General features: G+C 40.2%; 1 protein-coding gene across 1 annotated transcript; it reads right to left on the minus strand.

Moving 5' to 3' along the window:
• Positions 1-1,760: 1,760 nt before the first annotated feature.
• On the minus strand, positions 1,761-8,871 carry GPR78 (G protein-coupled receptor 78). Its single transcript, XM_006128275.4, has 3 exons — positions 7,930-8,871; positions 7,284-7,397; positions 1,761-2,110 (listed from the first exon to the last, which is right to left on the minus strand). The coding sequence occupies exons 1-3, from the start codon at positions 8,595-8,597 to the stop codon at positions 1,873-1,875; spliced, it is 1,020 nt and encodes a 339-aa protein (XP_006128337.1). The 5' UTR covers positions 8,598-8,871; the 3' UTR covers positions 1,761-1,872.
• Positions 8,872-14,695: the final 5,824 nt, after the last annotated feature.

Here is a 14,695-nt window from a genome sequence, read left to right on the forward strand (position 1 = left end):
AAGAAAAAAAAACCCTGAAAATGTCATACAAATACTTATTCTGAAATACTGTATTTACACAAAGTTAGAGAGAGTACAACTACTTTACTAAGTAGACAATAATATGATATCACATTCAGCTTTAATACCAGCGAGCTATAGATGCAGAATACGGAGGCCTAATTTACTTGCATGGCCATAGAGCATTAGAAAGACCTCAGAGTTTGAAAGCAGAGGAGAATATGACTTTGTATTTACTATGTATTTATGAGCCTTTTCATTGACTGAATGAGATTTCAATAGGGCCTTTAACTATCATAGGTGGTAGATAATAGGCTCAGTCATGCAAGCTGAAAATCTGACCTGATTCTGCAAAGTGCTTAACATATGCTTAAGTTTAAACTTGTGCTTAGTCCCATTGATTTCAATAAGACTTAGTTACATGTTTAAAGTAAATCACATGATTAAGTGCTCTGCAGAATCAAGATTGGAATTTTCAGCTTTTTGCAGGATCAAGGCCAATGTTAGAGCTCTAATTTTAAGGCTACTATCATTTAAAAAATAAAAACAAACTCTATACTTTGTCTTATATGTTTTCTTCTTAAAAATACATTTTAAAATTACTTCCGTTAGTTTATTAAACTCCACAGAACACTGCTCATTCATATTCATGGTAACATATGATTGGTGGACTTGTGTTCATAATTAGTTCCAGCATTTTCCAAAAGACTTTCAAAATTAATAATAATAGTATGTAATAATATGTAATAAAAAATAATTAATATCATGTTTATAATACAGTTGCCTCTCTCCTTGATATGTTTTATATGGGAGGTTGGCAGCATATCTGCTCCAGTAGCCAACAATATTCTTATGTAAATCATAGGACAAAGTTCATACCATATTGTTGTTATCCGTTACCTGATGCATAAAAGATTTTTTCCCCATTATATTTTCTTCAGAAAGAATGACTGCATTTTATCCTGGAATATGTTATCACATAGCTCTTGAATAAAAAAATAAAAACCAAAGTCTGAAATCTGAAATATAGTTTCACTTTTCCAGTCTAATTGACCTGATTTCCTCCTAATGAAAGGTGTGTTGCATGGAACTGGCTCAGTGACATAAATTACAATGCTCGTTAACTAAATTCTGATTATGTCTTTGTTGCTGTCACTGTGATTATTGTAATTATGTGATATCACAAAAGTGCTAAATATTAGTAAATCAGATACACGACCTTTGGTTATGCTTAATAAAATAATGGCATACTGAATATACATATCACTTTTAAAAGTCTATGTTACAATCATGTTGCTTTATAATAAATAATCATCTCATTTTCAAAGTGCCCATTCTTAATAGCTATTGTAGGCATCATTACAGCAAGCCATCAATTAAAATACTCATTTAAAATGTTCTAAAACTAAGACAAAGCCAGGATTGCAGATGCAAGTATATTGTACAAATGGTGCTCCAACTATCTGTTCGTGCCCTACGCTCCAATGGTCCCATAATCTTTGTATTAAGAGAGTATGATGCTAGATCTTCAGTAAAATACCAGGACGTGACATCTGGAATGTTATAGGCTTCAAAAGTTAAACTCCAAACGCTGAACTTACTCCACGTACCAAGAAGCAGTCAGTGCAGAGGACTAAGAAGCAGTGGAACCTCTGCCCATCCCTGACAGAGACTATGCTGCTAAATTCTGTACTAAATGCAGACAGTGGAAGAGCCTACATTGAAAGCCCACAATCCAATGCATTGCAGGAATCCAACTTTCATATCCAAAAGTGTGCTTTGCCATTGTCCAGTCAACATGTGATAGATCAAGTAATATCCTTGTGGTGGTAAAAGCCTGACCTAGCTTGAAGGCTAGTGACTGCCATGGTGTTAGCATGTTCTATGTAAGCAGTAATCATTTTCAGTGTCTAGAGAGCTGTTGTAGCCAGATGAAGGATACAGGTCCCTTTTAAGTATTCTATTGACAATGTTGATCATTACTTTCTTGTACTGTTGACGTAAAAGAGAATAAACAAATGGATCCGATGCAGCCTTACTGTAGGTGAGGCACTTGCTTACAATCCCCCAGTAGTAGTTTATGGTAACAAAAGGAAGAAGTTCTATCAACCTGTTAAACATTAGCAAACAGAAGGAAAGCTGAGTGTTATATTCACAATAGCAAACTGTTCAACTTGCATTTTCAGGAATAATAGCATACATGTTTGTATTATGCAGTACCAGAGAGGATAATCCTGCAGTCATTGCACAAGTAAAATTATGAGAGATTTTCCTGAGTAAAGACAACCATGAGGAGGACAAAGGATTTTAACTATATATTTAAGCACTGAGGCCACATATTCATATGTCTTGTATGCAAAGAAGTGTAGCAACATATTGCAAAACCTTAAGCCTAATTCTATTTAGTGAGCTGTGCTAGCAATTGGAAATATATGCAAGATCTCAGCACTGTCGGACAAGTTTCTTGTCTTCCTGGCTTCTCCCATCTCTCTAAGCAAGTAGAAAGACATGTAATATGTACTGTAGAAAATGGAATTCTATGTCAATATATCCTTACTTAATTTATGTAAGGCTACGCACAGAAGGAGAATACATGATGGATTGGTGTGATACAAAACACATCAAGATAATACACATTGTTTCATGGCCATTTGCTCTCATTCTTGATCATACAGACTACTTCTCCTCGTTTTTGCAATCACAGGCTATCCTTGTATCACACTGCAATTTCTTCTTTGGAAAAGTGAAATGAGGAATGTATTTATGCATTTTAATTGTCTGCTAAGGTATGTAGAAGATTGATACAAGGAAGAGATGTTGTTGCTTTCTGTCAAACTATCCATGTTTAGATCACCAACATGGGCTCCACGAATCACTAGTAGTTATAGAAGCACAATATGAGAATCTTGGGCATAAAGGCTTTATCAACATGAGTTTGGAATGAGTGGGGTAATGGAGTTGAGGCCATCTCAAATAAGTGACAATAAAATCATTACAGTATGCCACACAGTAACATTGTGTATTCCGTGTGCGTCGCATCTGCTACTAAAAAAACCTCCTTTAATAAAGTGGAGAGGGTTTTTGCAAAATTATGTATACAGTTTTTCATATCTATTCACCCCAACTGCACTGACCTAAAATACACTATAAAGACTTTTTGAAAATGACCTAAAATAGGCTTTCTATGCCCTAACAGGTAATAGCTTCAAAGTGTGATATGCCAGGCATTCCCAGTGCTAGGAATGAGCTCTTGGTCTCTTTGGGAAGCTTGGAATTTCTTTTCTTATAGTACAAAGCTCCCATTTTTCAGGGCTGAAAAGTATTGGCATTTAAAGTTATATTTCTATAAAACCTGGCACTGGTATGTGAAATACTGCAGTAAAATCCACAGCTCTGTGTGTGTGCATAAAATAGGGAGGGGAGAACACGTCTCTGGCAAGTGGATTAAAAAAGGTAGCCGATGTCTGTAGCTGTGCCAGGGCTTGGAATATAAGAATAAATCTTATGGAGAAGGACTAATGACAGAAAGCAAGGAAGGCAGTCAAAAAGTGCATTATAAGCAAGTGTATCATGTGGATCTGCAACTTATCACATGGTAGGTACATGGTTCCTCGGACTATCCCATGTGGGAGATCATCCACATACCATCTATATGCTTGATCTGTACAAAATGAACATTTGTAGAACATTGTTAAACAGAACAGTATATAGAGATATGCTTGAGTGTGTGTGTATATGCAGGCGTGCGCGCACATGCACATATGTGTATTATATAATAGACTATGGGTGCAACCCTAAACTAAAGTAAATGGAATTCTCCTCCACCCCCTGCTTGACTGCAGTGAGATAAAGGATAGTAACAGCAAGGCTGTTATAGTGAGGACAAACTTCATCCATTTAATTTAGTCCCAACAGATAGAATTTATTGTTGATTTCCAAAATCTCATTAACATTTCTGCAGTTAGGGGCAAATCCTAATTTCAGAGCATAGCCGGAGCAGCTACACCATATGCTGGGGAATCCTCTATCCCAGAGCATCTATGAAGGCTATTCTAATTCAAAGGCAGGTATGGTTGCTGTGGATCAGACACAATCCATCAAATGGAGAAACGCCTACATGGCAACAAATACTCCAGGCTTATCCCAACCTTCTCCCTGCCCTGACCCTGCATGTTGCCCTACACAGATCCCTACAAGATGCCTACATAGCTCTCCCCAAACCCTTTCCATTCTGCTGCTCTCTGAGGCCAAAGGAGCAAGGACAGAATTCACCCCCTGATAAGTGAATTTTAACTTTCTCTCTACTAACATATGTGGTGTCACTTAATGCATTAAGATAATGCATTAGCTGACATTTAGAAAACACCCTGTCTAAAGAATGGAGTAGCTTTTTGCTTCAATTGTTTATGGAAAATATTTCCTATTAAAAAGTGTTTGGATGCCGGAATTTGCTGAGCAGGGTATAATTACAATGTGAATTAAGATGGCAGAATCCGTCCTTTGCTTGGTATTGAATTATAGCTTGATGGTTACAATAATGAAGAGAAAATGACTCATGAGGTATTGAGCATTAATCAATTAACCTTTTAACTTTCTGGTGTCAAGTTAATATCTGTAACAAATCTTCCAAAGGAAGAGGAAATGCAGCTGCCTTGCCAGCCAGGCAAGAACTTCTTTCAACTAATAAAAAAGTGAAATAATAAAAAGTATCATCTCAAAGGTTAAAACATGCAAAAGTAAAGGTTGAAAAATCTGAGGACAATCTATATGTTCTGTCCTTCAAATGCCTCCTTGGTCTAGATGTCCCTCTGAAGTCAAGTGTGGTAGGAACAGGGTGAAGAAAGATGATAGCATAAGGCCCTAATTATGCAAAATCTGTATAGCAAACTCAAGATATTCAAAAGTTAGTAGTGTTTGGGTGCCTCAGTGTTTGGGTCTCCAACATGATGTGTCTTTAAAGGGCCTGATTTTAAGAAGATGCATCATAGAATCATAGATTCTTAGGATTGGAAGAGATGTCAGGAGGTCAACTAATCTAATGCCCTGCTCAAAGCCGACCTACCCCAGCTATGCTCAGTAATTTCTGAAAATCAGGCCCCTTCAGGGTCTCAGAAATTGGTCATCCAAAAATTCAGTCTCCCATACACACACAGAAAAAAAAACCTAGTCACTTTTGAAAATCATTACTCAGTTTCAATCAAGTGAAAAAGAATTGACTGGATTCTCAGTTGGTGTAAATCAGTGTAGCCCCATTGTCTTCTATCATGCTGATTTAGATCACGAGGATCTAGTCTGCTGACATTATTAGTTAACCTTTGATTTGAACTGGATACTTCTTAGTGTTTATGAGCTGACACTTACTGGAAAACTATCCTGCAATATTGAAGTTATTGGGAGTTTTGCTACTGACGTCTGTGGGCACAGAATCAAACCCTTGATTATTTAATCAATAATATTTCTAGACCTAGAACCTATGGGCCAGGTCATCAGCTGGTGCAAGTCTTTGTGGTGCCTTTGAAGTCAATGAGCTTCAACCAATTGAGGATCTAGCCATATGCCCCTAAAAAATAGGATAATGAGCCATGTAGATAGGAGAGAGGAGGTGGATGTGGTATACCTAGACTTTAGTAAGGTGTTTGATACAGTATTGCATGATATTCTTATAAATAAATTAGGCAAATACAATTTAGATGGGGCTACTATAAGGTGGGTACATAACTGGCTGGATAACCATTCTCAGGGAGTAGTTATTAATGGTTCACAATCCTGCTGGAAAGTTATAACAAGTGGGGTTCCACAGGGGTCTATTTTGGGACCGGTTCTGTTTAATCTCTTCATCAACCATTTAGATATCGGCATAGAGAGTATGCTTATTAAGTTTGCAGATGATACCAAGCTGGGAGGGGTTGCAAATCCTTTGGAGGACAGGGTCATAATTCAAAATGATCTGGACAAATTGGAGAAATAGTCTGAGGTAAACAGGATGAAGCTTAATAAGGACAAATGCAGAGTGGTCCACTTAGGAAGGAACAATCAGTTTCACACATACAGAATGGGAAGCAACTGTCTAGGAAGGATTATGGCAGAAAGGGATCTAGGGGTTATAGTGGACCACAAGCTAAATATGAGTCAACAGTGTGATGCTGTTGCAAAAAAAAAAAAAAAGCCAACATGATTCTAGGATGCATTAACAGGTATATTCTTCCAGTCTACTCTGTGCTGATTAGGCCTCAGCTGGAGTACTGTGTCCAGTTCTGGGCACCACATTTCAAGAAAGATGTGGAGAAATTGGAGAAGGTCCAGAGAAGAGCAACAAGAATGATTAAAGGTCTAGAGAACATGAGCTATGAAGGAAGACTGAAAGAATTGGGTTTGTTTAGTTTGGAAAAGAGAAGATTGAGGGGGGACATGATAGAGGTTTTCAGGTATCTAAAAGGGTGTCACAAGAAAGAGGGAGAAAACTTGTTCTTCCTGGCCTCTGAGGATAGAACAAGAAGCAATGGGCTTAAACTGTAGCGTGGGAGGTTTAGGTTGGACATTAGGAAAAAGTTCCTAACTGTCAGGGTGGTTAAACACGCTAATAAATTGCCTAGGGAGGTTGTGGAATCTCCATCTCTGGAGATATTTAAGAGTAGGTTAGATAAATGTCTATCAGGGATGGTCTAGACAGTACTGGGTCCTGTCATGAAGGCAGGGGTCTGGACTCAGTGACCTTTCCAGGTCTCTTCCAGTCCTAGTATTCTATGATTCTATGAGTATTCTATGAAAAAGTATATTTTTATGAAAAACTGACTCTGCTTTAAGTCTTTATTTTCTTCTTAAATGCCTGAGTCTATCTTTGGGCTAGTAGTGAAAGTGCTTATGACAAACCTAACTGCTAACGCCTCTTAGTGGAATTTGATGAACTCCTGACCAGTCCTAAAAGCCAACTTTTTCTGGAGGCTTTATACCTTGTTGTAAACAAACAAACAAACAAACAAACAAACAAACAAACAAACGCCTTTTAAGATTGCAAAATCTTATATTACTTCATCAATGTACTAATAAATATGGCTTAGAATGATATGGCTGTATGTGTTCATATTTCTTCCAATACATCACCCTTGGTCAAACCCAGTATCCTTAATGACTTTTAAGAAAGTTTTGTTTATTTTTATCCTCTCAAAGTCTTGTTTGCTGTCCCAGGAATCTTGGCGGGGGGGGGGCGGGGAGGAGGGAGGGAGAACTTAATTTTCATGACATATTGTCCCCGAAGGCTCCCGGAAGAGGCAGGCAGTACTAACCTGGTGATAATGTAAGGAGCAAAGCAGATCACGAAAGACCCTATAAAAATACTGATTTTCTTAGTAGCACGCTGCCGTCTCCTTTTCTGTTCATTAAGACAACGCTGTTTCACGCTGAAAAGGGAAAATAACAATCAGTTTAAGACAAGATGCTAGGGGACTCTTCAGCCAAGTCTGAAGGTAGCATGAACAGTAACTTGGTCTCAGGTGACGGCTGGAACTTGGCAAATGCAGGGTCTGAGAAGGAACCAAAAGCCCATCCCCACTAACTCTCGGGATAGTTAACCCTATGAACACCCCTATTTCTCCGCTACTTGAGCGATAGTCGTGTCCCGGCTTTTCTCGGAACATTCACTCCCAGTTTAAACACTGACGCCTATCAGTACCTAGACCCAGGCTTCTGGCACTAAATGGATTAATTTGAAGTTAGTAAAGAAACGCTGCAGGAGAAGGAGCCATCACGTCTGCAGGACAGGAATGAAGTCGTCGAAAGGTGCTCAGAAAAACAAGCCATGGGTTGGAGCGTAGTGGGTTTTTTGTTTTGTTTTGTTTTGTTTTTGTTTTGTCCTTCAGGGCAAGGGTGATTTAAAACACCCTGAACATATCGGAACACATACACATACACGCACACATACACACACATTACCTGGGATGGATATCTACCAGCAAAACCAGCGTCTGCATTGTAATAATGTCTATCCTTTTGCAATGGAACCGGGCCACTTTTAGCACCTTTAAATAGGTGAAACACAGGATCACCAGGGACAGCATGAAACTGGTGGTGTGAAACACGATGGTGAACACTGTAAACCTCCTTCTTTCCGTCTCTTCTCTCAGGTGCAAGGTGCAAGAGGCGTACACGTTGCTGTAGTCTACCCAAGAGAAAAACAAGGAGACCAAGGGGAAGGCGAGGGAATGGATCCAGGAATAGCTCATCAGAATCACGGCGTCTTTGTAGCGCATCTTGCTGGTGTAACTCAAGGGGAACACCACGGCAATCCACTTGTCGATGCTGAGGGCTGCCATGCTCAGCATGGTGTTGGAGGTGAGGAAAGTTTCCAGGAAGCCCACCGCTTTGCAGAGGCAGTCACCGAAAGGCGGCTGGTGTCTCAGGATCCCCAGCAAAGTGAAGGGCATGTTTAAGACGGTCAGGAGCAGGTTGCAGAAGGACAAGTTCACCAGGAAGATCCCGGGGACTTGCCTGCGGAGCTCGGTACTGTAGAGGAAGCATAGCAGCACCAGGAGGTTGGACAGCAGGGAAATCACCAGCACCAGCACGAGGAAGAAAGCCAAGAGACCTCCGGCTAAGTCCATGTCTTACCAGCTGGCCATGCGCCCCTTGATGAGCAGAGGGGAGGCTTCAGAGGTGGAGCGGCAAGGGGGCATCGCAGCTGGCCCAGGTGCCTCTCGGGGGGGTGTCCAGAGACGCCCAGGCATGTCGGTGGAGACTCGGGGTGGGTCTGACGCCTGGACTGCCGGAAAGTACAGGCGACCTGCCGGCCGGCGCTGTCCAGGGTGCTGAAACGATCCCACCCTGACCCCAAGCTCCCATCCGACCTGGCCGCTTCAAACCGCAGGCAGAAGTTGCTCCCGGGCGCCAGCCCTTCCCATTCCCCGCCCGCCCGGCACAGGCACCTGCGCCGCTCGCTCCTCGGCCGCTGGGCAACTCTAGCGCTCAGCCGCTGAAATAGTCAAACCCCGCCAGCCTCCCGGGGTGACTCATGCGCAGACGGGGCGCTGCGAGCCACAGCCGAGCCCAGGGAGCGCCGAGCAGCCTCGCCTCCCCTCTTCCCGCGGCACAAGGCCGGCCAGGGCGAGAAAACGTCCCGCTCGGGATCCGCGCAGAGCCAGCTGCCAAGCCGCGTTAACCCTTCGGCGACGGGGAGAGTTCACGGGCTACTGGCAAGGGTCCGGCGTTCTGCGAGGCGCGCCGCACACCCATGGGCGTGATGGCCCATTGGAGCCTGGGGTTGTATTATTGCGGGGGGGGGGGGGGACTCTGGCTGCAGCTCACTTGGCCCCCATAGCCCATAGCAGGTCTCCCCTGCTCGTTTGGAGTGGTGTCTGCTCTGGCGCCAGTTCCCCTACCGCCTCCACAAGCAGCATCCGCGTATGCGGCTCGTCTCCCCTGGGCCATCCCCGGAACGAAAAAAGCCACCACTGTGAAGTCTTAATGAACCACACAAGCTTACCCCTGCTAGCCTTGGACTAACGCCAGTAAGCCTGTAGCCCCTACTGGCTAACGATGTAAAAGACTCACGTCTGTGAGAGCCCTTTCAGTAGACACCTTAGGTCTCCCTGAAATGAAAACTAAAATCAAATTAAATTGTCCGTGCAATTGGGAAAAATCTCTATAGTTAGAGGACTCCTTTCATTTTCTTTCATCCAACAGTCACAGGGGAGAGCCTAGCACGATTTGGAAAGGCATATGTAAGAAGAATCCAGGGTACTTTAGGGAAAGTTTGGGGCTTATTGGCAGAGACTATCCCTACATGCCTCCCAGAAGGTTGATCACATAAGGCAGGTGGAGAATCCATAAGTCTTACATAAGAAAGCAATTGATTTATTCTGCTGCATCCAAACAGTAGCAAAGACATAAACAGCCAGGTATAACTGCTGCCACTTTTTTCAGTTGATCTCCAGTGTTGAAAGGAAGAAAAGAGAAAGCTAGCTTGCCTGCCACCAAACATGAGTATTATACTTCCAAGAATATGGTGCAATATATGTGCAGTTGCACAAGGTAGCCTTGTAAAGTAGCAGTTCCCACAATCGGAATAAGGATGTTTTGAAAATGTTCTACTAGGACCTGCTTTAAAGCCCAGGGAATCTCTCCATTGATTTCAGTCGGGTTTGGAACAGGTCCGAATTGAAAGGGTTGCCATGGTAAAGTTCTATGTTTTAATGAAAGTGCAGCGCAGTGTGGCATGAAATGTGTTATCTGGAAATGTGTGTTGTGCTATCCCCGAGGACAACGCTGAAGCAGGAAGAATGTTTTTTTTTCTCATTAGGAAAGTGTCACTTCCCAAATCACAAAGGGTGAATAAATCTGACGTAAATGCAGTTGTAAATTCATATGAATCTTTTAAAGAAATATATGAAGGAAAGCTAGTAACACAAACACCATTGCTGCATAGCCTGTGAGTTAGGCTGCTAAAGGTGCAGCTTTAGGGGGCTACTCAAAGCTATAACGGGTAGAGGGCCTGCAGGGAAAACAACATCCTATAAAGGTCGCTGTGTGACCACAATAGCCAGTGATTCTCAACTTATTACTTATCATGCTCCCTTTCCCCAAGCCAGGACCTCTCAGGACTTTGCTCCCATCTAGTTGGAATAGCCATGACCCACAACTCATTTAGCAAATATTAGACAGGTAAGGTGCTTGTAGATGTCTTCCTCCTGATGTTAATAACCTTGCATATTATGTGGTAAACAGATCCAACTTTATCATATGACAGGGCCAAATATTAGGTACTCTCCTATCACATTTTCAAGAGCAGCCCTTTTCTGCCAATTCTAAATGGAGGAGTTGGGAAACCAGAAGGACAACTATAATTGGGAGGTGTGTGTATAGAGAGGCTTTGAAGGTTTTCTTCAAAACCTTTTCTCTAAAACAAGCTTTTCAGAGGAAGAAAGGATACTTTCTATACACTGGAGATGAGATGAATAAGTTAAAGCAAGCTGGAAAAATGGGAACAATAGCAGAAAGTAAAACAAAAAGAAATCAGACTTCTTGTCAGATATGTATATATCCACCTTGCAAAGACTTATGCCTCTACCTAACTTTATGCTTCCCAAGTAGTCCCTTTGGGTGAAATTCTGGCTCCATAGAGGTCAATGCAAGTTTTGCCAATAGACCAGGATTTCAGCCTTTGACTTTTCTGGGATTACTCAGTGTGTAAAGTTAAGCAGGTGCTTACATTTCTGCAGGATCAGAGCTATATATCAAGTTGCATATGTAAATCCATTCATACCCATCTCTACAGTACTTATTCCAATTGACTTCTGATTTATGCACACATGTATCATAAGACAAGGTTCACACTAAAGAAACAAAAGACAAGACTATGCAGCACTTTAAAGACTAACAAGATGGTTTATTAGGTGATGAGCTTGTTAGTCTTTAAAGTGCTGCATACTCCTGTTTTTTGTTTCAGCTAGACCAGACTAACACGGCTGCATCTCTATCACTATATTAAAGAAACAGATTTACTAATTGCATTGTCTTATCTCTGGCAATATATCAGAATGCTTGTGTTCTTTGAACCCACATCTCTGTGTGTGTGTCCCTCTCAAAGGCCCACATCTGTTGCTTAATTTTACAACCTCTTTCAAATTCTATTCACATTATTGGATAACTTTCCAATATTATTTCACTTTTATGATGGAGTTCCTACTTTTGTAACAGGTTCCTTAAACACAGATACTCAGTACAAACACAAAACTAAAACCAAAAGATCATACTGATATGATTCATACCAATGCTAATTGTTAACACACATGAATATAACTAGAAGGAGACTGGATGCTATTAGGGCCTAAGACTTTCTCTTAGGCCCTAATCCTGCAAACTCTTATGCACATGCTTAACTTTATGCAAGTAAACAATTGCATTTAAACTAGATGAAATTACTCATATGAGTTATGTACAACAAGTGTTAGCAGAAGCAGGACCTTCCTGTATGTTTGCTCAGCATCCAGCACAATAGGCCCCAGTCTTCACTGTAATACAATACTGTTATACAAATATTAAATAAGAAGAACAAGTTGTTTATAATTGTTCCATAAAAGTAAATACCATCCAGAAGACACAAATCCATTAACTACTTTGTTCCTTTTCTTTTAATGGATACATAAATTATTAAATCTTCATACTAGTCCATTCTAAATATTGATTACATTTTATTCAATTTATTGTTAACGGACTGCATTAATTGGAAATGACAAAGGATTATTCAAATTCCTTTTTATTTCACACCAGAAGCCATGTGTCATGCAAAATTCCAATGTAGATCACAGCTGAACATAACGTAGCAGTAATCCATGCATTCTGCAATAGCTAGGAATGCATTTAATTTGCTTCTAATCTTAATGAAGGAAGTGAAACAGGAAGAAGAGAGCATAAAAATTGTATCAAATTATTTGCTAATGCAAATAAGGATGTCAGGGAATCTTTCTTTCTTTCTTTCTTTCTTTCTTTCTTTCTTTCTTTCTTTCTTTCTTTCTTTCTTTCTTTCTTTCTTTCTTTCTTTCTTTCTTTCTTTCTGCAGGGTTAAATTAGATGACCTGTACCATGGAATGGAATGATTCAAGAGACAGAACCTTTAACCTATAGGTCACCGGTTTAAATATGGCCCAAGTCTGGAGTGAGCAAACATTGTAACCATGTGACTGATTTTCAAAGGTTTATGTAAACTGATTTCATGATCTCAAGGCACTTACCAGTGGACAGCTGTGCATGTCATGTAATCTTCATCCACCACCATTATAACAAGGCATGTTGGTATACCCTGGCTTTAATTAGTGCTACCACATTGCCATTGTTAGCTTAATTTACACTACCCCACTCAAGCAGCAGCAGAGCTTTGTTCTGTATAGTTCTTCCCCTATTTCAGTATCCTGTTTCACCCTGACTGATTTGGATTGTGGTGTACTGGGGCAAGCAGAGTATCCTTATCTGCTGGCTAAAGAATGATGCATATCTATAATGCTATATAGAAACATGAAATAATAAAACAAATAACAACAAGACACATAATGATAATGTTATGCTAATTAATGTATCAGCAATTGTAGTAGAAAATCCATAAATCTGATTCATTACTCTAATTCAGTTCCTTTACAATTCACTCCAGTGCACAAACAGTAGACTTGGTAGCTGGGAATATCCCCAAAATAAACTTTAAAGATGTTCCTTGGGGTTCATAGACACCATAAGGTCTCCCTACTCTTCCCCCTTGCAAACTCCATCATAGGATGGGAAGAGGAGAGAAGCGAAAGAACATACTCATATGTTTTACAGTTACACTAATTAACCACAAAATACTTTGGGGTTCATGTTGCTGCTTATCCAAACGTATTAAGTTTCTCAAGTCTGTAAAACTAAAGAATCAAGGAATCATTTAAACACAAGATTTGATCACATGATTTTCACTGCATCTACTTCTGGTCCAAGGTGAAAATTGCCATAGGAACAGTTTTATTCTTGGGGTTTCTTCATGCAACTGGAAGTACAAAGGCATTGAACAATGAAAATAAGATAGAGTTACACATTTGGAAACTTTAAACCAATTTAGATTGAGCTATAGTTCCAAAAATGGGCACAGATTTTTTGCATATGTGTGTCATGTCATGTATGTGTGACAGTGTTTATTATTCTAGAAACTGTTCACCTAATCTTATTATTCAACACAACAAGGGAATAGGCCCGAACCAAAATTCTGGAATGGAGCACTCAGTTTTTGGGTTTGAGGAATGACTATGTAGTGGGGTAATGTGCTCTAGTAAGGTGTGATTTCCAAAGTACCCTAACATGTTGAACATTAATAGATCCATGTGCATCTTCCTGGTGCACTTTAACATAGAGCTGATTTTCTCCACACAGATTAATTAAAGGATAGCACATTAGAAATTACCACCATAGCGTGTACTTCTCAACCATGTAGAAATGGACTTAGGCATCTGAACCTGTATCTGGAACCAAATTTTGAAAACAGTTCCTCTTGTTAGGGAGGCAGTGTGATCTACTGGACAGAGCACTGATTGGTCCTCAGGAGACCTGAGCTTAATTCCTACGTCAGCCACCATCTTTCAAATCATTCCACCTCTCCATTCTTCAATTTCCCCAGATGTGTGATGGGGATAATGCAACCGACCTCCTTTGATGAAAAGCTCTATATAAAAAGTCAGCATTATTATTACAAAATAATGAACTAAAATACAGATAAGACCATTCCCGAAATTTCTAGCGTTCATGATCCAAGTAAGAATTTTGCAGCGTGAGTCAATCTGTAACTTAAAGAAAATGCTCATTGTTGTCTTACAAATAAAAATGACAATAGTTTATATTAGATTTTTTTAATGTTGATTTATAATAGTGTCCAAGACAGCAGAATTAGTCCCTTAACTAGAGTTCATTACTTTACAAAGTAAAGTGTTATTATAATAATTAAGAACAAAATAGAATGATCAACAGATTTCCTTGAGATTCCACAGGTATTATAAACTGAAAATTGAGAACATGTAGCTTTCCTTCTTTCTTGCTAGCTGTCATTGTAGTACATAGGTATCTCATGCTGAATTTTTAAATCAGATAGGAATAAATTAATATACCTCTTTCATACTATTTTAAGCCACCTTAGCCCTGAAATACAGTGGCTCATGATAACAGCTTTGTATTGTTCCAGCTTGTCATA

This window comes from Pelodiscus sinensis, chromosome 4 (assembly GCF_052426305.1).
Source record: "Pelodiscus sinensis isolate ZL-2025 chromosome 4, ASM5242630v1, whole genome shotgun sequence".
Lineage (NCBI taxonomy): Eukaryota > Metazoa > Chordata > Testudines > Trionychidae > Pelodiscus > Pelodiscus sinensis.

Coding starts and splice junctions, on each gene's coding strand:
- GPR78 (XM_006128275.4), bottom strand. CDS start 8,597: ATGGACTTAGCCGGAGGTCTCTTGGCTTTCTTCCTCGTGCTGGTGCTG. Junction 7,398..7,929: donor CTGGTAGATATCCATCCCAG/GTAATGTGTGTG, acceptor TTCCCTTTTCAG/CGTGAAACAGCGTTGTCTTA. Junction 2,111..7,283: donor GCTCCTTACATTATCACCAG/GTTAGTACTGCC, acceptor AATGTTTAACAG/GTTGATAGAACTTCTTCCTT.